Source organism: Mastigoproctus giganteus, chromosome 2, assembly GCF_048544385.1.
Source record: "Mastigoproctus giganteus isolate SK-2022 chromosome 2, ASM4854438v1, whole genome shotgun sequence".
NCBI lineage: Eukaryota > Metazoa > Arthropoda > Arachnida > Uropygi > Thelyphonidae > Mastigoproctus > Mastigoproctus giganteus.
This window is the reverse complement of record NC_143576.1, coordinates 239,612,853-239,637,706: the sequence shown is the minus strand read 5'-3', so window position 1 is coordinate 239,637,706 and position 24,854 is coordinate 239,612,853. Positions and strand designations below refer to the sequence as shown.

Genomic DNA, 24,854 nt, shown 5'->3' with positions numbered 1-24,854 from the left:
TAATAAGTCTCACACCACTTCCACCACAAATCTGAATGGAGCCTTATTTTCCACTTTGCTTCCAATATCAATGGCATTTGGAGTGGTCTGCAACTTCACATTCCTTGTTGTCATCCTAGACTTGCAGCTACACCTGCCTGTGTTGGTGTTTTGCTTTTTTCTGCATTTTTCCATTCTTGGCATACTCAGATAACTGTTGTCTCAGAATACCTGACAACAAAAACTAATTTATGTATCATAGACTGCTTCTACAGCGATAGGGTACACTTAAATAGAAAGGGTGCAAGAATATTTGCTGATGGTATCAAGGCAGTGTTAGGTGGGTCGGAAAACTGCTAGCTTGGGGGGTATACAGACTAAAAGGTTAACAGGGGCCGCAGGCAGAGGCAAAAGTGATTCTTGCACTGCTTCTATTGGAATGAGCAGCAGCATGGAAAGCAAGGCAATGGAGATTTCTAGGAGTCATAGTGGAACAAATAAATACGTGGGATGTGTCAAGGTAACTAAGAGTAGAAACAGGTGCATGTATACTTGCATGTACACCAATGCTTGGAGTATAGTTAATAAATTTGAAGAGCTTGAAGTGCTAGGCAAGATATCAAAGGCAGATATTGTTGGGATATCAGAGACGTGGTGTCACACAGATATAAGCAGTGCAGAATTGGAATTTGGGGAGTGCAATGTGTACAGAAAGGATAGGACAAGAAGGGAAGAGGGGTTATGCCGTTAGTTAAGAAACACAAAATCTAAGGAAGTGCATCCAATTGATATTGGTGGACACTGCAATGTTGAGTCTGTTTGGTGTGACATAAGCACTGGGAAAGAAAAAAATGAGAGTAGGTGTGTGTGTTATAGGTCTAATGAATCTGAAGAGTATAATGAGCAATTGTGCAGAGAAATAGTGGGCCAGTAAATCAGATTGCCTTATAATGGGGGATATTAATTTCCCAGATATTGACTGGAATTTGTGGGTTGGTTACTTGCACACTAGCAAGACTTTTTTGGATTTATTGGATAACTTTTTTTACAGCTGCATATTCGAGAGGCAACCAGAGGGAGTAATACTCTTGATCTGATTATCAGCCTGATTATTCATGCACTAAGAATTTGCAGGTAATGGAACCACTGGATGACAGTGATCACAGTGTACTGATATGGGAATTACTTAGAGATGTAATTACCATCAAGGGTAAAGGAAGGGCTTTTGCTTTTGTAAAGGTGACTACAGGGGTCTCAGACAGTTTTTAAATTCGTTACAGTGGGATGAACTGATGATGTTATCAACATTGAATTCTAAATGAGAATTTAATCTTGGAGGCAACTAGGCTGTTCATTCCAACTAAGAAATGCTGTTTAAGGTTCAGGCCTAAATGGATGTCAGATGAATTAATGAGGCTCGTGGCAGAGAAGAAAAATGTATTGGATGCATATAAATTATCAGGTGACACTGAAGCATATAAACTTGTCTGTAATCAAGTGGCAAAGGAGGTTAGGCAGGCGAAGGCAGATTACGAGAAATCCTTGGCAAAGGATGCAAAGAAAAGCAGCAAAGAGTTCTTTCCTTATGTAAACTCTAGAAGGAAAGGGATGAATCAGATTGGACCACTTAACATAGATGGGTTGACTATCAATGATCGTGGCCAGGTAGCTGATAAACTGAATGAGTATTTTGCATCTACATCCATGCACGAGGAGTTATTCAATGAGAGGAATGCCAGAAGTTTATTGAACTCTAACAGGGAGCTAAGTGATTTTGTAATAACTGAAAGAAAAGTGGAGGAAAAATTGTCGAAGTTAAATCTAAGGAAGGCACTTGGAGTGGATGGGATCTATCCAGTTATATTAAAGGAGGCAGCAAAGGAAGTAAGCAAACCCTTAACCATAATTATGAGAGCTTCCTTGGACTCAGGGGAGGTCCCCATGGACTGGAGGTGTGAAAAATATCACCAATTCACAAAGGGGGTTCAAAAGGTGATAAGTAACTATAGACCTGTTAGTTTAACTTGTGTTCCAGGGAAAATAATGGAATCACTGCTTAAAGAAGCATTGTAAGATCATCTAGACAAGACTGCAGTAATAGTTAAGACACGGCATGGATTTGTTAAAGGGAGATCTTGTCTGACCAATTTGATTGATTACTATGATGTGGTCTCAAAGGAACTGAATGTGAAAAATAAATTTGATATCATATACTTGGATTTCAGGAATCCTTTTGATACTTTTGCACATGGAAGATTGCTGTACAAATTGGAGAGGTATGGCATTAAGGGTAAGTTGCTACAATGGATAAAGGGATAGTTGGGTGCAAGACAACAGAGTGGTAATGAATGGACACTGCTCTTCGTGGACAAATGTTATTAGTGGAGTTCCCCAGGGTTTGGTGCTGGGCCTATTGTTGTTTTGTGTCTTCATCAGTGATATTGATGAAGGTATATCAGGATTAATATCTAAGTTTGAAGATGATATAAAGGTTGGCATAATTGTTAATGACACCAAAGACAGTATGCTACTGCAACAGGATCTAGAAAAGTTAGGCACATGGGCTGAGAAGTCACAACTGAAGTTTAACATTGACAAATGCAAAGTACTTCATATGGGTAGCAATAACCCAAGAGAAATATATCAACTATGTGGTACTTCATTCAGGGAAGTGGAAAGTGAAAAAGACCTGGGGTAATTGTGCAGTCAAATATGAAGTTTGCTGAGCAGTGCAGACGTGCTGCCAGGGTAGGTCATGGAGTCTTTTCAATGATATATAGGAATTTTGCTAGCAGGGACAGGGAGGCGATTATCCCGTTGTATAAGGCAATGGTCAGGCCATATGTTGAGTATTGTGTACAGGTCTTGAGGCCTCATTTTAGGAAGGATGTTGCATTGCTAGAATGAGTACAAAGACTGGGAACAAAGGGGTGCTCTTATCAAGAAAGGCTTAAGTTCTGCAAATTGCAGCACATGGAGATAGGCACCTGCGAGGTGATCTGATTGAGGTGTATAAGGCCTTAAATGGGTTAAGCAAGCTGAATGCTGATGGGATTCTTCCTCTTGCTCAGATTATGAACCTTGAGGGGCCATAGATTCAAATTGAGGAAAGACAGTTATAGAATGGATGTGCGGAAATTTGCCTTTAGCCAGCAGGTGGTTGATTGGTGGAACAGACTTCCATCTTTTGTTGTGGAAGTTGATAGCCTAAATAAATTTAAGGCTGAGCTTGGACAGGCATATGGAACGAATGGAGGGATGAAATGGGAGGGTGTTTTTTCTTTCTTTCTTTCATGCTAATTGTATCTGCTGGCTTCACACTGAGCATAATTCACTTGAAGCTGGTAAAATTTTTTGCTTTCCCAATTGCTAGTGAAGCTAATGCAGTAATGGTATTACACATCTTTTTCAGTGTCTTACATGTGTCACATGCTGCTTTGGTCCTCAATGACAGTCAGCACTTTCACTTGTTTGGAGAGGTCTTGGTGGTTGAATCCAGTCAGAGACTGGAGTAATCCTCTCTTCGATCAGAGCTGTAGTTAGCCAAGCTAAGGTATAGGGAACAGGGGTGTCTCCCTGTGAACTATTGAGACTTTTTAAGCCCAAACAATATTTAAGTTGGCTAATGAACAAACACTGGTACAGGCATAATACTCACATTTCAGTACAGCCTTGGATGCTAATGCAGTATATAAATAACAATAACATGATTGCATGCATTTACCTAGATTTGCATATATCTACTCAGATATATACCTAATTTGCATATATTGTGTGTGTACGATATATACCTAGATTTGCATATATTGTGTGTGTGTGTACGTGCGTGCACCAGTGCATAGGTCCTCATTGCTCCTAATAAAATGACCACATAGTGTATGTTATAGGAATTCTGATTAATACTATGAAATGAGATAAAGCAAAAGGTATGAGTTCATCTGCAGTGGTCATTTTGCTTAGTAAATAAAACTATTTATTCATTTTTTTTTTTTTTTTTTTGATTTTTTTTTCATATAATTTTTAGTTTACATTTCATAAATGAATAGAATTTCGTAAAATGTACTTTCAGTTGCTTTTATTGAGATTGGAAATTTTTTTTTAATGTGTAGAAACACACATGTTTATGGATTGGGCAAAATTCTGTTGTGGACTAGTATCCAGTCTGTAGACATGCTAACTTGAACAGCAAACAAAAGCATGAAGCTTTTTGTTAGCTGTACAAGTAAGTGCTTATAAATTCTAATAGCTAGTAAGAAATATTGCAACTTTTAAAAATTACTAATATGTCATTGAAATGTAAATCTTGTCTAAACAGTTACATTTTGATATTGCAGTGCATTATTGCTAGTAATGGCAAACTGACTCCCAATTTTAGTTATATTACAGAACTAAGAAACACATCAAGGTCAGTTTATTTATTATTATTTTTTTTTTTTTATTTTTTTTGTTTTGTGTGACATGAATTTATATAGCTTCAGTAAACTAAACATTTGGTATGAAAAATAGTGTTAACATAATCTTTAATAATACATACGGTAATATTAAAATTTCCTTACCCTTTCAGTTAAATGAATATCAGACTTCAGTTAACTGTGCTCCCACATACAGTAGTGGCTTATTAATTAGAGTTCTCCTTTATTTTGAGGTTCCTCCTTGTGAAAAAAAAAAGTTATACATCTGTAATAATTTCAAAAATATGTAAATTAAGTTTTTTAAATTGTTTAGACATAGTTTGACTACTTTTGAAATAGTTTTTATTGTATAACTTGTTATAGAACTGAAGTAAGAGTTGGGTTTCTTCTCCAATGGAGCCTTTATCTCATGGCTATTCCCAACCTCGTGTTGTTTGGCATTACAAGAATGCAAAATGGGATGACCTGCGAGATTTCTTTTCCTTGGTCGGATTACTGTTTCAAAACTTCTGATGTCAACGTTTTCTCAGTCATGTCAGTGAAATTATTCTTGCAGGAATGGAATCCTTTATCCCACACTCCACTTTAAAATCTCATCCTTTATCTAAACCTTGGTTTTCCAATAAATGTGCTAAGGCTGTTCAAGAGAAGAATGTTGCATATCGTAATTAGCTTGTTTCTAATTCTTCAGTTTCATATTCTGCCTACACCAAAGCTTGTAACAATTGTAAAGCAGTTATTAATCAGTCCAAACTAGAGTTTGAACAGGCTAAGAGTAGAAAACTTGCTTCTTGCCCTAGTGGTAAGCCAAGCATTTTGGTCCCTTGCCAAAGCTATTGGCTGCAACTGTTGCCCATCTCTGCTCCCACCTCTATCCAAACCTGATGGTTTTGTTGTCACTTCAGCCAAGGATAAAGTTGACCTGCTAGCATCCCATTTTTCTTCCAACTCATATATTAATGACCTTGGAAAAGCACCTCCCACCATTCTCAACACGCTCCATTCAGTGGTAAAACACCTCCCATCATTCTCAACACGCTCCATCGCCAGTATGGATTCCGTCTGTGTCGATCCACTGGTGGTGTTCTGGCTTATGTTACCCATTTATGGACTAATTCAATGGAAAGGTTCGGTGAAACACAAATAGTTGCTCTTGACATCTCAAAGGCTTTCAATCGTGTTTGACATAAAGGTCTTCTAAACAAGCTTCCATCTTATGGTTTCCATCTTAGGGTGCAAGAATATTTGCTGATGCTATCGAGGCAGTGTTAGGTGGGTCGGAAAACTGCTAGCTTGGGGGGAGACAAAGACCAATATATTGACAGTAGCCGCTGGCAGAGGTGAAAGAGATTCTTGCACTGCTTCTATTAGAATGAGCAGAAGCCTGAAAAACAAGATGCGTGGTATTTCAGAGACTGCTGGGAGCCATTGCAGTACAAGTAAACACATGGGTTGTGTTAGGGTAGCTAAGAATAGAAACAGGTGCAGGTATACTTGCGTGTACACCAATGCTAGGAGTTTAGTAAATAAATTTGATGAATTTGAGGTATTGCTCAAAACATCGAAGGCAGATATTGTTGGGATATCAGAGACGTGGTGTCACACAGATATAAGGGATGCAGAACTGCAATTTGGGGAGTACAACGTCTACAGAAAGGATAGACAGGATAGGAAGGGGGGAGGAGTTATGCTATTAGTTAAGAAACACATAAAAACCAAGGAAGTGAAGCCAGTCGACATCGCTGGACAGTGCAGTGTGGAGTCAGTTTGGTGTGACATAAACATTGGGAGATCAAAATTGAGAGTAGGAGTGTGCTATAGGCCTAATGACTCTGATGAGTATAATAAGGAACTGTACAGGGAAATAGAGTGGGCCAGTAAATCAGAGTGTCTTATAATGGGAGATTTTATTTTCCCAGATATTGACTGGAATTTGGGGGCTGGTTACTCACACACTAGCAGGGCTTTTGTGGATTTATTGGATGATTGTTTTCTACATCAGCATGTTCGGGAGGCAACTAGAGGGAGTAATACTCTTGATTTGATTATCAGCAGTGATTCTTCATGCATTAAGAATCTGCAGATAAATGAACCACTAGGTAGCAGTGATCACAGTGTGCTGAAGTGGGATTTACTCAAAGAGGTAACTACCATTAGGGGTAAAGGGAAGGGTTATTGCTTCCGTAAAGGCGACTACGATGGACTGAGACAGTATTTAAATTCTATACAGTGGGACCAACTGATGATGTTACCAACAGCAAATTCAAAATGGGAAGCATTCAAAGAACTTATCTTGGAAGCTACTAGGCTTTACATACCAACTAAGAAATATTGTTCAAGGTTTAGGCCAAAATGGATGTCAGATGAAATAATGAGGCATATGGCAGAGAAGAAAAATGCATGGGATACATACAAATTAACACATGACACAGAAGCCTATGATAGATACAAGTTGATATGCAACCAAGTTACAAAGGAGGTTAGGCAGGCGAAGGCAGATTACGAGAAATCCTTGGCAAGGGATGCAAAGAAAAACAGCAAAGAGTTCTTTACTTATGTAAAGTCTAGAAGGAAGGGGATGAATCAGATTGGTCCACTTGATATTGATGGGTCAAGTGTTGATGATCCTGCTCAGGTAGCTAACAAACTAAATGAATATTTTGCATCGACATTCACACATGAGGAGTTATTCAGCGAGGGGAATGCCAGAGGTGTATTCAACTCTAGCAGTAAGCTACAGAATCTTGAAATAACTGGGAGTAAAGTGGAGGAGAAACTGTTGAAGATAAACACAAGAAAGGCACCCGGGGTGGATGGGATCTATCCAGTTATATTAAAGGAGGCAGCAAAGGAAGTAAGCAAACCCTTAGCCATAATTATGAGAGCTTCCTTGGACTCGGGGGAGGTACCCATAGACTGGAAATGTGCAAATGTGACCCCAATTCACAAAGGAGGATCAAAGGCTGACACAAGTAATTATAGACCTGTGAGCTTAACTTCTGTTCCAGGAAAATTAATGGAGGCACTGGTTAAAGAAGCACTGCAGGATCATTTAGACAAGACTTCAGTTATAGCTCAGACACAGCATGGTTTTGTTAAGGGGAAGTCTTGCCTGACCAACTTGATTGGATACTATGATGCAGTCACAAAAGAACTGGATGCAGGGAATAACTTTGATATTATATACTTGGATCTTAGAAAGGCTTTTGATACTGTTGCACATGGAAGACTGCTACACAAATTGGAGCAGTGTGACATTGGAGGCAAATTGCTGCTATGGATAAAGGGGTGGTTGAGGGGGAGAAGACAGAGAGTGGTAATCAATGGACACTGCTCATCGTGGACTGATGTTATTAGTGGAGTCCCTCAGGGCTCAGTGTTGGGTCCATTATTGTTTTCTGTATTTATAAATGATATTGATGATGGTATATCGGGCTTAATGTCCAAGTTTGCAGATGATACAAAGGTTGGCAGGGTTGTCAAGGACACTACTTACACTATGCTGCTGCAACAGGATCTGGAAAGGTTGAGCAGATGGGCTGAGAGGTGGCAAATGAAGTTTAACATTGACAAATGTAAAGTACTACACATGGGAAACAGCAACCCCAGAGCAACGTATCAACTCTGTGGTACTACAATGACAGTGGTAGAGAATGAAAGGGACTTGGGGGTGGTTGTGCAGGCAGATATGAAGTTCTCTGAGCAGTGCAGACGGGCTGCAAGAGTAGCTCATGGAGTATTGTCAATGATATACAGGAATTTTTCCAGCAGGGATAAGGAGGTGATTATTCCATTGTATAAGGCGATGGTCAGGCCACACCTAGAGTACTGTATACAGGTCTGGAGGCCTCATTTCAAGAAGGATGTAGAGCTGCTGGAACGAGTACAGAGAAGGGCAACAAGATTAGTGAATGGAACAAAGGGGTGCTCTTACAAAGAAAGGCTTAAGTTTTGCAAATTACAGTGTCTGGAGACTAGGCACCAGCGAGGTGATCTGATAGAGGTGTATAAAGCCTTGAATGGTTTAAGCATGCTCAATGCTGATGGGATTCTTCCTCTAGCTCAGAAAAATCACCTGAGAGGGCATAAATTCAAATTGAGGAAAGACAGATGTAGGATAGACGTGCGGAAATTTGCCTTTAGCCAGCGGGTGGTTGGTTGGTGGAACAGACTTCCATCCCTTGTGGTGGAGGTTGATAGCCTAAATAAGTTTAAGGCTCAGCTGGACAGGTATTTTGAACGAACAGAGGGGTGAAGTGGAAGTGGGGTTTTTTTTTTTTTTTTTTTTTGGCTGATGCTGCATAAGCTTGCTTTCTTGCATCAAATGCCTCTACTAATGCTAATGCTAATGTTTGCCAACTGTTTTTAGTAATTGGTTATCCAGATTTCTCTCTGGTCACTCACTGAGGGTGATGGTAGATGGCTCTCTGTCTTCTAACTTCTCCACTAATGCTGGTGTCCCCCAAGGTTCAGTTCTTTCCCCCACTCTTTTCCTTTTGTACATTAATGACCTTCTTCCATTGACTGGAAATGCTATCCATACTTCTAATCTCTCTTGGCACAAGCACATTACAAATATTGCTTCCTCTGCATCTAAAAAACTTGGTTTTCTCTTTCGCTCTCGGCGTTACGTTTCTTCCAAACAGCTGCTCACTCTGTATAAATCGCAAATCTGCCCTGCCATGGAATATTGTTCCCACATTTGGGGTGGTGCCCCCAAAACCTCTCTCAGGCTTCTTGATTCCATTTAGAAGAGGGCAGTTAAGTTAATTAATGATTCATCTCTAACAGAGTCACTCCACTCGCTGTCTCATAGACGTACTGTTTCTGCTGCATGCCTGTTCTACAGATACTTCCATGGGCACTGTTCTTCTGAATTGGCTTCTATAGTATTAGTATTAGTAACGGCCGCATAGTGCAAGAAAGCCTATGGCTTATGCTGCACCAGCCAAAAAAAAAAAAAAAAATCCGAACAAAACAATGATAAAAACAAAAAAAAAAATAAATAAATAAAATAAAATAAATAATTAAATAATAATAATTAATAAATAAAAAAAATAATAATAAAAATAAATAAAAAGGAAATTAAACCTGTCATGCTATGCGCTTCCCTTACCCGAAAGTACTATCCAGATGACCTTTGAATTTCCCCAAACTGTCGGCCTCTACCACCCATGAAGGCAACTTATTCCAGTAATTTATAACTCGCTGGCTAAAATAAAACTTCCTGTAGTCCAATCTAAACATTTCCCCCCGTAACTTGAATTTATGTCCCCTAGTTCTAGCATCATTTATAATCTTGAAAATTTTGTCCTCATTCATTTTACTGATGCCTCTCAGAGCCTTAAACACCTCAATCAAATCTCCTCTAAGGTGTCTAGTTTCCAAACTCTGCAACCCACATATTCTAAGTCTTTCTTCATAAGGACGCCCTTTTGCCGATCTCACCAGGTGAGTTACCCTTCTTTGCACCCTTTCAAGAAGCTCGATGTCTTTCTATAATTCCTGCTCTCTCTTTCAAAACAGTCCAAACATGTGCCGCCACCAGCCAACATCCATTTACTGTCCAACTTCAAACTCACAGAATCGATTTTTCATCTTCCTTGTTTATTCATTCAACTGCCGTTTTCTGGAACAACCTTCCTTCATACGTATTTCCTGAAAATTACAGTCTACAGAAGTTCAAGTCCAATGTCAACAAATATCTTCTTTCATCTTCTCAACCTCCAACTCAAGCATGGTACTAAGTACTATAGGTTCTAATACCTCTCGTGTTTGGGGTTTACATAATAAAAAAAAAATAAAATAAAAAATAAAGAGTAATGTGTATGTTTTTTTTTTTAACTGCATGATTCTATTATCATTTCTTCCATTTTTTTATTAATTATAACAGACAAGATTACAAAATACTCTATTTTTTTGTCATTCCTTGACATCTGAGTTGGCTTTAGTTCCATTTGTCTTTGTTTATGGAGAATTACTGTACTACGAAATGAACTTCCCTAGTCCATATGGGAGCAACAGATTCTGTGTGCAGATATGATGATGGAGTTGACAGGAGGAAAAATATTCCTTAAAAAGTTGCTTGGCAGAGAGACCACTTATTTATCTACTTAATATGAGGGTAGTTCCACTCTGCTTGCATTGTTTCAGAATTTCCTAAAGATGCTACATCCAACACAAAATATGCATTTGGGAATTGTCATCTTTTCTGGTAGTGAATGGCTGTTTGCTAAAAAGAATGTCATGTAGAAGGGTTTACCAAATAGTACCATCTTCTGCAGTTTGATTGACTTGCTGTCTATATTTAAAGCATTATTAAATTTTCAACTGTGTTATCAAGTACTTCACAAATTTTTTTTTTCATGTTATCTCCAGTCCCATCAGTATTAGATTTATGTAATCATATTCTTTAAAGACTAGGTTCTAATGTTTCCAGATTGGGAAAAATAGGCAACAAACTGTACCCAAATTTTAGAGATTATTGCAGATGTTCAGCATTTCACAAATATCTGTGGTCTCAGTCCAGTGGTGTCCATTTCCACTTACAGTCTGCTAAGCTCCATTTATTTTTTTCAGGCAAAATTCCAATTATCAGTTGCCATAACCACTGCTCATCTTAGTTTTTCTAATGGCACCTCCGTAGCTAGGTTGGGCAGGAGCAGCAGTGTGTAGCACACGCTTCTTGATTAGACCGGGGTTCAAGCCCGTGACCACCAAATATGGAGGATGCAGAAAGGTCAGGGAATGACCACCGCATAACCCTGGAGCAATATGGACTTAGTTGTTAATGCTCCTAAAAACCAAATAACAAACAGTTTTCCTAATTATATGCTGTACAATTCCTTTTTCTTCAAGGGTGGTACTTGTGCTTGTATCTGATCTGCTATTTGCTGTCAAACATTTAGTTGTTTGGAAGTAATTTGAGTCACTTCTTTTTGATCTTCTCTAGCTTAAAATCTCTGTATCCTTTCTGTCAAATTCATCTGTTGCCTTGATTGTTATCCCAACTCCAATCATCACACGGAACTCTGATTTTTCTCTGAAACTGGGCATTCATAACTCCAGCTGGCTTCAGTTTTCAAGTCACACGGACTCAGCTGGACAAGATGCTGAGGCTTTTGCAATTACTAATGACCTTACACAGATTACTCATTTACCTTCCAGAATACCACACATGCTTAGCACACGCCCAACACACTTGATTGATTTTTTTTTTTTTTTTTTATCACAAACAATCCTTCAGAGTAGACAGTCAAGGTGAGTGGTCTTCTAGGCACCTCAGATCACAAATGGTCTCTTCTCCAATGGGGCCCCTTCTCAGCCTTGTGTTGATTGGCATTACAAGAATGGGAAGCGGGATGATCTACAAGATTTCTATTCTTCTTTTACTTGGTTTGATTACTGTTTTAAATCTTCTAATGCCAATGTTTGCTCAGACCATGTCAATAAAATTATTCTTGTAGGGATGAAATCCTTTATTATATACTGCACCTTAAAATCTAATCTAAACCCTGGTTTTCCAATAAATGTGCTAAGGTTGTTCAAGATAAGAATGTTGCATATTGCAATGGTTTGCGATATGCAACATTCAGATTGCATCCAAATCTCCAGGTTCATTTTCTGCCTACATAAAGCTTGCAACAATTGTAAAGCAGCTATTAATGTCCAAACTAGATTTTGAACAGGCTAAGATTAGAGAACTTGCTTCTTTTCCAAATGGTAGTTGAGCACTCTGCTCACTTGCCAAAACTATTGGCTGCAACTTTTGCCCATCTGTACTCCCACCTCTGTTAAAACCTGATTGTTTCCTAGCAACCCAAAGGTCGCGGGTTCGAATCCCGCCTCGGGCTTGGATCAAAGTACTGCAAAAACCTTGGGAGGTGCATTATGGCCACAGAAGCCAATGCGCCAACAACTACCGAAAAAAAAAAAAAAAAAAAAAAAACCTGATTGTTCTATTGCTTCCTCAGTTAAAGATAAAGCTGACTTACTAGCATCCTATATTTCTCCTAACTCTGCTATTGACGATCTTGTTAAATGACTTCCTACCATTTCCAGTGCACTTTACACAAAGTCTCCCATGGTCTAACATTAAAAGGAAGTCAGAAGAATTTCGAACAGTCTTGATGCCAAGAAGCTTCAGGTACTGATGGTATTTCTCCACTTGTTCTCATACGATGTGCTTTTGCTCCTGTTTTGTGCTGCTTTTTCACTCTTTCTTATTTTACTGTTTCCCTTCTACTTGAACATTTGCTCGTATATCAATTCTTTCTCCTGCTGTTTTTCTCCTGTGTATTAATAACCTTCTTCCACTGACTGGAAATCCTATCTACAGGGTGTTTCAGTTAAACGTTTCAGAACTTCTAAGAGGGGTAGGGTACATCCTGACAACTCGAAATCATATAGCAATGTGGGGTCGGAAATGCTTTCCTGAAGCGGTGTTGTACACAGAAGCACCATAAAGAAAAGAGACAGTAAGTGAGAAATCGTTTTAATAATACATGAAAAGAAGCAAAAGGTACATGGATTAAAGTAAGTGTTCGAAATTTCTTCCACGGGCTACAATGCACGCCTCACATCTCCGACGCATGAACATCCGAACATTCTGGAATACTCCAGGCGAATTTCGAATTTCTTCGGCAGCTACTGCGATTCTTGCAACCAGCTCCTCAGCATTGTCAACAGGGGGTGTCATAAACTAGCGATTTCATAAGACCCCCCAGAAATAAAAATCAAGACATGATAGGTCGGGTGACCGAGCAGGCCAACGCACGGGACCACCACGTCCGATCCACTGTTGACCAAATGTGACATCCAGGTAGTTACGAACATCTCCGCTATAATGGGCAGGGGCTCCATCATGTTGGAACCACATTGTCTGTTGCGTCGATGCAGAAATCTGTTCACCTCTCAAAAGTTGTGGCAATACTTGCTGCAGAAAGATCAAGTAGTTAGGTCCGGTTAGATGACACGGTAACAGGTAAGGTCCGATGAGGTGATCTCGCAGGCCAACGCACGGGACGTGGTGGTCCCGTGCGTTGGCCTGCTCGGTCACCCGACCTATCATGTCTTGATTTTTATTTCTGGGGTCATATGAAATCGCTAGTTTATGACACCCCTGTTGACAATGCTGAGGAGCTGGTTGCAAGAATCGCAGTAGCTGCCGAAGAAATTCGAAATTCGCCTGGAGTATTCCAGAATGTTCGGATGTCCATGCGTCGGAGATGTGAGGCGTGCATTGTAGCCCGTGGAAGAAACTTCGAACACTTACTTTAATCCATGTACCTTTTGCTTCTTTTCATGTATTATTAAAACGATTTCTCACTTACGGTCTCTTTTCTTTATGGTGCTTCTGTGTACAACACCGCTTCAGGAAAGCATTTCCGACCCCACATTGCTATATGATTTCGAGTTGTCAGGATGTACCCTACCCCTCTTAGAAGTTCTGAAACGTTTAACTGAAACACCCTGTATAGTTTTGCTGATTTAAAAAAAAAATAATAAAAAATATATATATATAGTTTTGCTGATTTAAAAAAAATAATAATATATATTGTTTTGATGATTTGAAAAAAAAAAATAATAATATATATAGTTTTGCTGATTTTTAAAAAAAAAAAAAAATATATATATATATATATATATATATATATATATATACACAGTAAACCCACGCTATTCACGGGGGTTACGTTCCTGAGAAATGTCGCGAATACCGAAAACGCGAATACTGAGTTATGGCTCCCATAGTAATAAAGGGGTTCCATTCCAAAGTATGAAATATATAAGAAAAACTAGTCTAACATTTTGTCTATGTATGTATTATATGCACCTTCATAATATGACTATGTACATAGACAGTACATAGTGAAATGCAAGCATATGGCATCAAAATGAAAATAAGAAACAATTTAATATTAAATGTAATATTTATTAGAAATTTCAAACAAATCTTTCAAACCAGTGCTTTTGCTAGCAAAAAAAACTTATCCCGCCGGTGCTATCACCAGTTTCGCTAAAGTGTTGATAAAGGAGTTTTGTCTTTTCACGAATGATGAGTGAACTTAAGGGAATTTTATTTTGAGTTCGGTCTTCTATCCACAGATTTAAAGCTTTTTACATCACGAGTTACAGAGCAAATTTTTGAAGCAATTAGCGCGTTTTCACGGACACTACGGCGAATTTTTTCTTCCGATTTCTTGATTGATCGTACCGTTGACTCATTGATTTTATAATGTTTTGCCACTGAGAAGACTCTTTCACAATTAGAAATTTTGTCTAATAACTCAATTTTATTCGCTAATGTCATCACCTTCTTTGATATTTTCACATTTCTCTTGTTATTCGTAGCCATATTTTTGTAGGGATTAGAAAGAACTTGTACATAATAAAGTCATTTTCTTCCGTTAACACACTCGAAAAAGTCTGTTTTACACTGCAAAACGGTAGATTTATCACTTTTGTAAGCATATCAATTTTATAAATCGATAAATTTATTCAATTTATAAGCATATAAATTAAAAGCAAATGACCAAACCTTCCATGACAAGCGCATAACACATACTGAACAAGGATTAGCGAGAAACATCCACGTTAGCGATTTTGTCACCCATCTCCCCCCACCCACTGAGTGCTGTTTTGACTGGGGAAAGATAATTTTAGCCACGCCCATGTTTCTTTATGGCGGATAATATTCACGGCGCTTTAAAATTCACATTTTTTTAGGTTTCATTTTATATTAGATCGCAAATACGCGAAACCGCGAGTACAGATACCACAAATAGCGAGGGTTTACTGTATATAGTTTTGCTGATAATGGCACATTGCAGTCCACCTTCCAGTTTGAGAAAGAAACCTTTCCCTGCACAAACAGTTTCATCTTGATTATCAACTACCAATTTCTTAAATGCTGATCTCCAAGTAATTCCATAGTGGGGCAAGATAACTTAGCTAATTTCAATCCTTCTAAAACTTGGTCCTGTTTTATATCTCACAAAATAGGATTCTACTGCTCTTTGTTGATATTGAGGTGTCTAGACAAGATCACATATTTGTATTAGGGATTACCCTGGCTTCTAATTTCTCTTGTGCATAAGCACATCACAAATATTGCTTGCTCTGCATCTAAAAAAACTGTGTTATCTCTTTTGCTCTGTTTTAGTTTTCTTCTAGACAGTTACCCATTTTGTACAAATCCCAGATCTGACGTCCATGGAATATTATTTCCACATTTGGGTTGTGCATCCCAAACCTCTCTCAGGCTTCTCGACTCCATTCAAAAGAAGGCAGTCAAGTTAATTAACAACCCATCTCTTACAAAGCCTTTCCACTGTATTTCATAGATATTCTGTCTCTTGTGCATGCCCTTTTTACAGATCCTTCCATTTTATAGATTCCTTCCTTCCAAACACATGCATCCATTTTTGGTGATATGTATAAAAACAATATTAACAACTTAGGTTTACTTATGGTTATTGGTGTCTTCTCTAATATGAGAAAATAAGCTGAAGTCTTTTGCTGGTTAAAGTCTACCTGTCTGCTTGAATGAACCAAAGCAACCACAAGATGGATTATGAACACAAAGATGTATATGATTTTCATATGAAATATGAACACTTCTGCTGTTATGGGGGAGAGGGGAATTGGGTATACTGAGACCATGAATCCACTTGTTTGTTAACATATCCGTTCATTAAAGGTAAATTGCATGTGAAATTGTTCTTTACAGGTAATAACAGAACAATTTACTGTTTTAAAAAGAGTAAGAGAAATTTTATCTCATTATTGATTACTAATATCTCTGGGAATTAAAACCTGTGATTAAAGTTGTTAAAATTAGCCTACTATTCAGTACATTTTGAAGATGATTGTGAATTATTAATACATCTTTTTTTTATTATTATTATTATTTATAGACTTGCCTTGGGGTTACAAGGACCCAAGTTTGGAGGGGGGGTACCATCTCATGCTGCTCATCTTGTACTGGAGCTTGTTTACATTTATGCTGTTTTTTCACTTGATACAGTTTGAAGTTGTATGGTATAATATAAATAGTAATTGTAAAAACTTATGAAGGAAGACAACATAATTTCAGCGTGAGATAATATTTGACCTCCCAAGGCCACCTATTTGTAATTTTCAAAAAATACGGTGTGCAGCAAGAGCGATAAGTAAAAACACCACATGAAATATTCTGTTAGAAGGACTTCTGTGATAAGTATATAAAAAAAGTAGTAATGTGTGGATAATTTTTTGAATTTTACAATGCAAAAGTTTCTACAAATATAACCATAACTTGAGGTATTTTATTGACTTGAGTATAAATATTTTTATAAATTTTTACCTGGAGTTTGTTCTCCAAGCAGAAACTGTCATTCTGATATTTTACCTCCAAGTTCAAGTTCCGAAGCATTTGAGGTAAAGTGTTGTTTGTTTTTTTGTTATTTAGTTTTTTAGGAACATTAACAACTAAGCCCATATTGCTCCGGGGATATGCAGTGGTCACAGGCTCGAACTCCGGTCTAATCAAGAAGCATGTGCTACACACTACTGCTCCTGCCCACCTGGTATGGGCTTGGCACACCCAGGTTCTGAGCTGGATATCATCATTCTTCTCTTTCTTTGTGATTCCTCTCTACTTCTGACTCTTGTTTGTTCTCTCTCTCTCTCTCGCTCTCACACACACACACACACACGCGCACACACACACACACACACACACACATAGGGTAATTGAGAAATTTTTTTTTTTTTTTTTTTTTGGCTGGTGCAGCATATGCCTCAGGCTTCCATGTACCATATGGCTAAGAATAAGAAGCCACAGGCATTTGCTGCACTTGCCAAAAAAAAAGAAAAGAAAAGAGTAAATACAAAAATACAAATTATTTGCTTCCCTCCTCACATAGGTAACTATCCAGACAGTTTGAATTTATTCAAACTGTCAGCCTCAACTACCTGCAAAGGCAACCTCTTCCAGCAATCAATGACTTGCTGACCAAAAGAAAACTTCCTACAATGTAGTCTAAACCTCTTCCCCTGTAATTTGAATTTGTGGCCCCTATTTCTGGAGTTCTTTATAAGTGAAAATTCTGCCTTCATTCATTTTAATAACCCCTCTCAGAGCCTTATAAACCTCATTCAGGTCACCTCTGAGGCACCTGGTTTCCAATTCTTTAGCCCACATAATTGGAGTCTTTCCTTGTATGATCGCCTATTTGCCAATCTCACCATGCGAGTTGCCTGCCTTTGCACACTTTCAAAGGAGCTCAGTGTCTTTGTTTCAGAGGAAGTCTACATACTTGAACACAGTAGTCCAAATGTGGTCTTACAATTGCCTTATGTTATATCTTATATATATATTAGTAAATGAGATCCAGGAATATTTTACATAATGGTAGAAGGGAATGGCTTCATGTAGAGCTGCCCAAGGCTGGTGCTTTGAAGGGAAAAAAAGCAAATAGTTGGCAAGTTCAGTTTCAACAGACTTATAAAATCATTCCTGGAACTTGCTAGGCACATCTTGCATTATCCATAAAATGCTGATGCTAACAATGTAGGGAGCAGCTGTAAGAAGATGGTTTAGTCAACAGGCAAAATGTATTGTTTAAGAAGAAAAATATATCAGTTCAGTAAAGAAGTAGGATGCTGTGTTAATGCAGGTATTGAAATAGTTTATGAAAATTTATTAATGATAATATGCCAGCAGGGGTGTGCAATCTCCTGCCTGCAAACTTGTGTAATCTGGCCCGTGATCATTTTCAAAATATATATAATAAACAGCACACCAAAAAAAAAAAAAAAAAAAAAATATATATATATATATATACATATATCATGAAATTATGTTTATGGTAGTTTTTATTATATTTGCTGTTATTAAATTGCTTTTAACATTTTAATTGTGCGACATCTGATATCATTTGAATTAGTGCCATATTTCACAACTCGAGTATGCAGTAGTGTTGCCAAACAGTAAGCAAACATTACTTCTGGCAACACTGGTAAGCAGGCATAGACTTGCATGCATTCAGTAGTGGATTCCGGACTTTCAGCTCTGTGGAATGTGATTGCAGTGCAAGTGTGTTGTGCATTTCAACGGCAAATGTCAATAAATAATCGACAGATAACAGTAAATAATTTAAAGGAGAGGATTTACCATTTTATTTTTATGAAGGTATTTATTGAAACCTATCGCAATGCATAATTGAAAATCTAAGATTAAGGTTTTATAAAATCTTTGAAATTATAATAATTTTCAATTTTTTTTATATATAATTGTACTTTTGTAATTTTATCTTGAATTTGTATTTTGTTTTTCTTATTAATAAAATTAATTATATGTACGAGTATGTATAAGCATTACAATAAATAACATAAGTGTTTATGATTTCATTATACACAACTTTTATAATCCTAAAAATCGTGGAAGGCGAGAAAAAAATATTGGTCCGCGTGTGCCTCAAATACATTTTATTTGGCCCACCTCTGGTATACCAGGCTTAATATCTAAGTTTTCAGATACAAAGGTTGGTAGAGTGGTTAATGACAGTAATCAAGTTTAAGCTACTGCAACAAGATCTAGAAAAATTAGATGGGGGAGAAATGGCAGTTGAAGTTTAACATTGTCAAATACAAGGTACTGCATATGGATAGGAGTAATCCCAGATTAACTTTCCTACTGTGTGGTACCACACCCAGTGTAGTGGAAAATGAAGAAGACCTGCGATAACTGTGCAGTCAGATTTGAAGTTCTCTACACAGTGCAGACATGCTGCCAGGATAGCTCATGGGGTTTTGTCAATGATATAGAGGAACTTTTCTAGCAGGGATAAGGAGTTGATTATCCCATTATACAAGGTAATGGTTAGGTTGCATCTTGAGTACTGCACACAGGTCTGGAAGTTTCATTTTAGAAGGAATGTAAATCTGCTGGAATGGGTGTAGAGGATGATAATGAGATTGGTGAGGGGAACAAAAGAATGGTCTTAATAAAATAGAATTTGGTTCTGCAAATTGCAGCATCTGGAGACTAGGCACGGTGATCTGATTGAGGTGTTAAAAGCTTTGAATGGATTGAACAAGCTCAGTGCTGATGACATTCTTCCTCTTGCTCAGACTATACACAAGGTAGCATAAAAATTTAAATGTGTGTGTGTGTGTGCGTGTGTGCGTGCGTGTGTGCGTGTGCGTGCGTGTGTGTGTGTGTGTGTGTGTGTGTGTGTGTGTGTGTGTGTGTGTGTGTGTGTGTGTGTGTGTGTGTGTGTGTGTGTGTGTGAAATTTATGTTGTCAGTTTCATAATCATGCTATTTTTAGCTCCTGGCATTGAAACACTAAAATAGTATGACTTTTGGTACTCATTACTTTTTTTTTATTTTTTACATATGCTACAAATCCCAAAACACATGAACATTATTTGATGTCACTTGTATATTTATATCCTAGTTTGTAAAAGAATAAAAGAAATTTATCTCAATATGATATGTAGAACACTTCCATTTGATACTCTCCAGAAATTAAAACGAAAACAATTAAAAAATCGAAAATCTTACATTACAGTAAGAAATAATTAACAATAATTAAAAATCAATTTAATGCAATTAAAAATTAAGTAAAAAATTAATTTAACGAAAAAAATTGCAAAACGATTTTCCTTCCTGAAGCTGACAATGCTTTTCGACCGTATGTCATGATCACAAGAATGAAAATTACCAAATAGGATGAGCATGAAACTTAAATAGGGATTATTTGTCTTTGTGCATGCACGTAAAGGACCACGAGTCGGAGAATAGAAATGGCCGGTGAACATTAACAGAATTCTCGTGTAATTTAATTTTGACAGTCTCTGTAATTAATAGTCTCGTATAATTACATAGGACACTAAGTATTTTGGCCTCTTTAAATAAAAAAAAAGAATGTTTTTCATTAACAGCATGAAAGGCTAATTCTGACGCTGCTGAAAGAGAAGCTTGAACTGAGGCTGCATGTTGATTAACACAAAAATTCAGAGGAAACCGCATAGAACCCTGATAAGACGAGTCGCAGTCACCACAAGAAATGTTGTATACTAGGTCATTTATTTGTGTTGCGTACGAGGAAAGGACTGAGCGATTGTTCAGTATAGTATGTAATCTGAGTATTGGCCTGGCTAAAATTTTAAATTTGGTATCTTTAAAGAATCTGTTAAGGTGTTTGGGCCACTGGTCAGCATATGGGACAGAAATAAAGTATTTTTTTGATATTACCATTGTTGGTTGGTGTATTTTTTTGTATTCTATCCTTAGTTTATACCCTAATTCTGTCTATTGTAGCAAGTGGGTAATCCCTGTTTAAGAATCTGCTGGTTAATATTTGTATTTCTGAGCCCAAAGCAGATTCCATCATTGAATATTTATAAGCATTGAGAAATTGATTAAAGATAATTGATATTTTGTATGTGAATGGGTGATAGCTGTTATAATGAAGAAGCATACCAGTGTTTGTAGGTTTTCGATAGATGTTAAATTGGATTTTATTCACGTCCTGAGTAAGCATGAAATTTAGAAAATTTAATGACTTAGTATCCATATTCTTCCTCTCCAATGTAAATTTGAGTCTAGAATGAATATTATTAAATGAATGTAAAATGTCTTGGATAGTGCTACTATCGGTAATGACTAGAACATCGTCTAAATACCTACCATAGTATGCGATACAGGGTAGAAAAGGTGTCAAATGTATACGTTCAATCTTTGAGAAATAAATCTCCGATATTAGGCTACTCAGGCTTAATCCCATTGGCAAACCAAAAATTTGTTTGTATACTTTGTCTCGAAAGGTGATATAGTTGGCTTCAACTAAGAGTTTTAAGTGAAAAATTTCCTTAATAGGAAGCTTTGTATAATTAATCAGTATCGAGTTATTATAAATAAGATCTTTATTGTAAAGTTCACCGGTACATGCAGGTACCACAACCCTACAATACCCTTCACGGCACCATGCCAGGGGTTAAAAATATTGTTTATACTCCAGCACGACAACCAAGTCAGTAGAGTTTACAATAAATCGTCAATACAAATATTTATCGTATTTAGTAGTCACGGGCTTGAACCCCGGTCTACTCAAGGAACACGTTCTATGCACTCTCGCTCCTGACCACTGGGCTATGTCAGGCCCATATTTAACATATCCCAAAGAATATCTAATGTGTAGTCAACGTTTACATTCGTATATAATGAGGTAATATCTAGTGAGAATAAATTATCATTACCGCCAAGTCTACAGTCCTTAAGGTTATTAAACAGTGTATCGTAGTTCTTAATTCAAAATTGTATCGCCTGCCTAAAGGGTTTTATAATGCTATATACATGTGTGGCCAAGGATGAAAATGCTGAGTTTCTGTAGGAAACAATAGGCCGAATAGGAAATCCGGTCTTATGTAATTTTACCTGACCGAAAAGTGCAGGAATATTGTATATTCTGGCCTTCAATTCCTTTAACTAAGCTATAATAATGTAGTCGTTTTGTCGATTATGTGGTTAACGTTTTATTGTATTGATTGACCAAATTGGTAAATAATGCCGGGTCTACTTCAAGATAAGTGGAGGTATCTGATACAACTGACTAACTTATTATTATAATCTGGTTTATTGAGTATTACCACTGTATCTCCTTTATCAGCTCTCTGAATTTATTTTCCCGATTTCACGTAAAGCTGAACTGTCATGTATTCAATTTTATCCAAAGGATTAAATTGTAATGTAATCCTTTGGATAAAAATGAAATCTAGTCCTGCAATAGCTTATACGAGGAAAGATTTGTAACCTGTTGATATGTTGGTTTGTTGAATGTTGAGCAAGAGGGTGTCCATGAACTAGTTGAAGTTATGCATAACTCATACGCATTTGGTTGCAAGCTCGCGACAATGTGTCAGAACTCGTATGAACATGTCTTGACCCTCCCGATAATGTATTCAATTTGTTAATGTGTCTGTTTTTTATTTCTGAGGCCTGTGCTTCACGTCACAAATCTATGGAGGTTTTCAATACTGGCCAATCATTAGGATGCAAATAATTTTTTAATTTTTTGCAAAGTTTCCTAACTTGTGAAAGGTATTTTTGTGTAATAGAATACTGCGATCTTAAGGCAAGCTTAACTGTATTATGCGATGTGGCAAATGCTAGTTGCTTAATGCTGAATTTTGTCAATCTTAATGCTCAATCCTTGGTGCAAAATTACATTAGATTAACACTAAGATACTCGGCCCAAAACTATCATATTTCTTTTCTAAAGTATTGCCTTCAAAACAACATCGTTCCGAAGTTTGCCAGGGTCAATTTAAATCATAAAATTTCGGGCGTTAAGCAACTAGCATTTGCCACGTTGTGTAATATAGTTAAGCTTGCCTTAAGATCTCAGTATTCTAATAAACAAAAATACCTTTCCCGGTTTGGGAAACTTTGCGACAAATTAAAAAATTATCTGCTTCCTAACAATTGGTCTGTATTGAAGACCTCTATAGATCTGTGATCATATGGTCAAAGCATTGTCAGCTTCAGGAAGGAAAATCGCTTTGCAATTTTTTTCATTAAATTAATTTTTTACTTAATTTTTAATTGTGTTAAATTGAATTTTAGTTGTGTTCATTTGATTTTTAATTATTGTTAATTATTTCTTACTGTAATATAAGATTTTCGATTTTTTAATTGTTTTCATTTTAATTTCTGGAGAGTATCATTAGGGAAAATTTTTTTTTTTTTTTTTTTTAAGCTAGTGAGTTGCTAATTATTGGAACAAGTTGCCTCCATGAATAGTTGAAGCAGATCATTTGGGGAAATTTATAGCCTGCACACACTACTCAGTTGGTAAAGTACCCATATAAATTTATCCTGGCATTTTGCCAAAGCTTAACTTTGCTCACTGAATCTTAATCTTTTTGATTCCTGATTATTGGAATATCTCAAGGATAGGACAAGGCAGTGTTCACTTTCTGGCTGACTTGAAGAAAACTGTCACAAGCAATGGTGCCAATATTCCCCATGCCATGCTTCTTGCAACAGTTGACTGATCATGCTGTATTGCATTTCCAGCTCATTTGCAATACCCTTGGCTGTTCACAGAAATTTTATCTTCATAGCCTGTAACTTGATCAAATAAATAGTGCTGTGGATTTGCATACATGCTGTGTCAAATGAACTCAGGTGTCACTTTTTAGAACTTCTTATTTTTCTCATTTCTGTATGGTTTAGACTCTGTTCATTCCATATTTTCATCTTTGGGTGACTTATAATCTGACATATATAGCCAGCTAAAGTGGTACTGTAACTATAACTGTTCTGTATGTCACTTTATTAATATTCATTTATCCATTTTTAACATTAACATTAGTATTTTTAACATTAAGATTGTATGAGTAATTTTGCACTACAGCTGATCTATGAAAACTTCGTAAAGGTAAAGTCTGTCTTTATCTATTTTATCAACTTGCTAATCTATATAAGTGTACAGAGATGATTGCAATACAGTCCATGTGATCTGTATAGTCTACAATATACATAATAGCTGTATATCTGTCTAGAATTGGATATTGACCTGAGGTAAGTTGTTGTAGATAATATGAAATAGTTAATTTTCTCTATATTTCTAACTGTAATTGTGCTGAAATTCATTCTATCCACTTATGAATATATTTTATTAGTCAGAGTATGTTGATTTAAAAGGTAATTATCAAATAATGTTAAAATAATATTATCATCTTTAGAATTAATAGTCAAATTCTGAGAAATGTTTCATTGTATCAAGAACTTAGCTGACATTTAAATTAAATATTTTGGTGGTATACCTCAAAAATCTTAGATATAAATGATAGTTATCTATATTTCAGGTTAATAAATGCTTTTTAACCATTACAGCAAAACGTTCCTTTTCCAACAATGAACATTGTTTTAATTACATTAAATTCAAACTTGTTTGAAATGTCTGTTTTAAGATTAAACTTATTCAGTCATCCATGTTGCTATATATTGTTAAGCTATTAAAAATTTATAAGCCAAGCTGTTAAAATAATATGATTAGCTTTATAAAAAAAAGTTAATTTAGATAGTTGATAAAAGAATGTGTATTGTCAGTGGAGTAATGAATAAATTAATGTTTATTTTTTAATTTAGTAATTTTGTTTAAAATATAATTTATGAACTGTCTTCCAGTGAAAGGTATAAAACAAGTATTTTCATTTTATGCGATAATGTATTACTAATTACTAGTGTGATGTTTCATCTCTGGTTGATTTGAGTCAAAATCTAAATTTTATTTGAGCAAGTTATGAAAGCTAATGTATCATGCCATAAATAAATGGGTTTTCACAACTTTCCAGTATTTCTTCTATGAGAGGCTAGAAAATTTTCACCTACACTTGTATATGAATAGAAAATATTCTATTTTAAGAAATATAAATGAACATTCTTGCACCTAGAAAAAATAAATCC

At 36.6% G+C, this 24,854-nt stretch overlaps 1 protein-coding gene across 1 annotated transcript in view; it reads left to right on the top strand.

The window, feature by feature from the left end:
* The window catches only part of LKRSDH (lysine ketoglutarate reductase/saccharopine dehydrogenase), a 204,629-nt gene that overhangs the window by 98,427 nt on the left and 81,348 nt on the right, over positions 1 to 24,854 (top strand). The window contains exon 12 of the mRNA XM_090369066.1: positions 4,314 to 4,384. Coding sequence (XP_090225192.1) covers positions 4,314 to 4,384 — 71 coding nt within the window. The remainder of the gene's footprint in view (positions 1 to 4,313; positions 4,385 to 24,854) is intronic.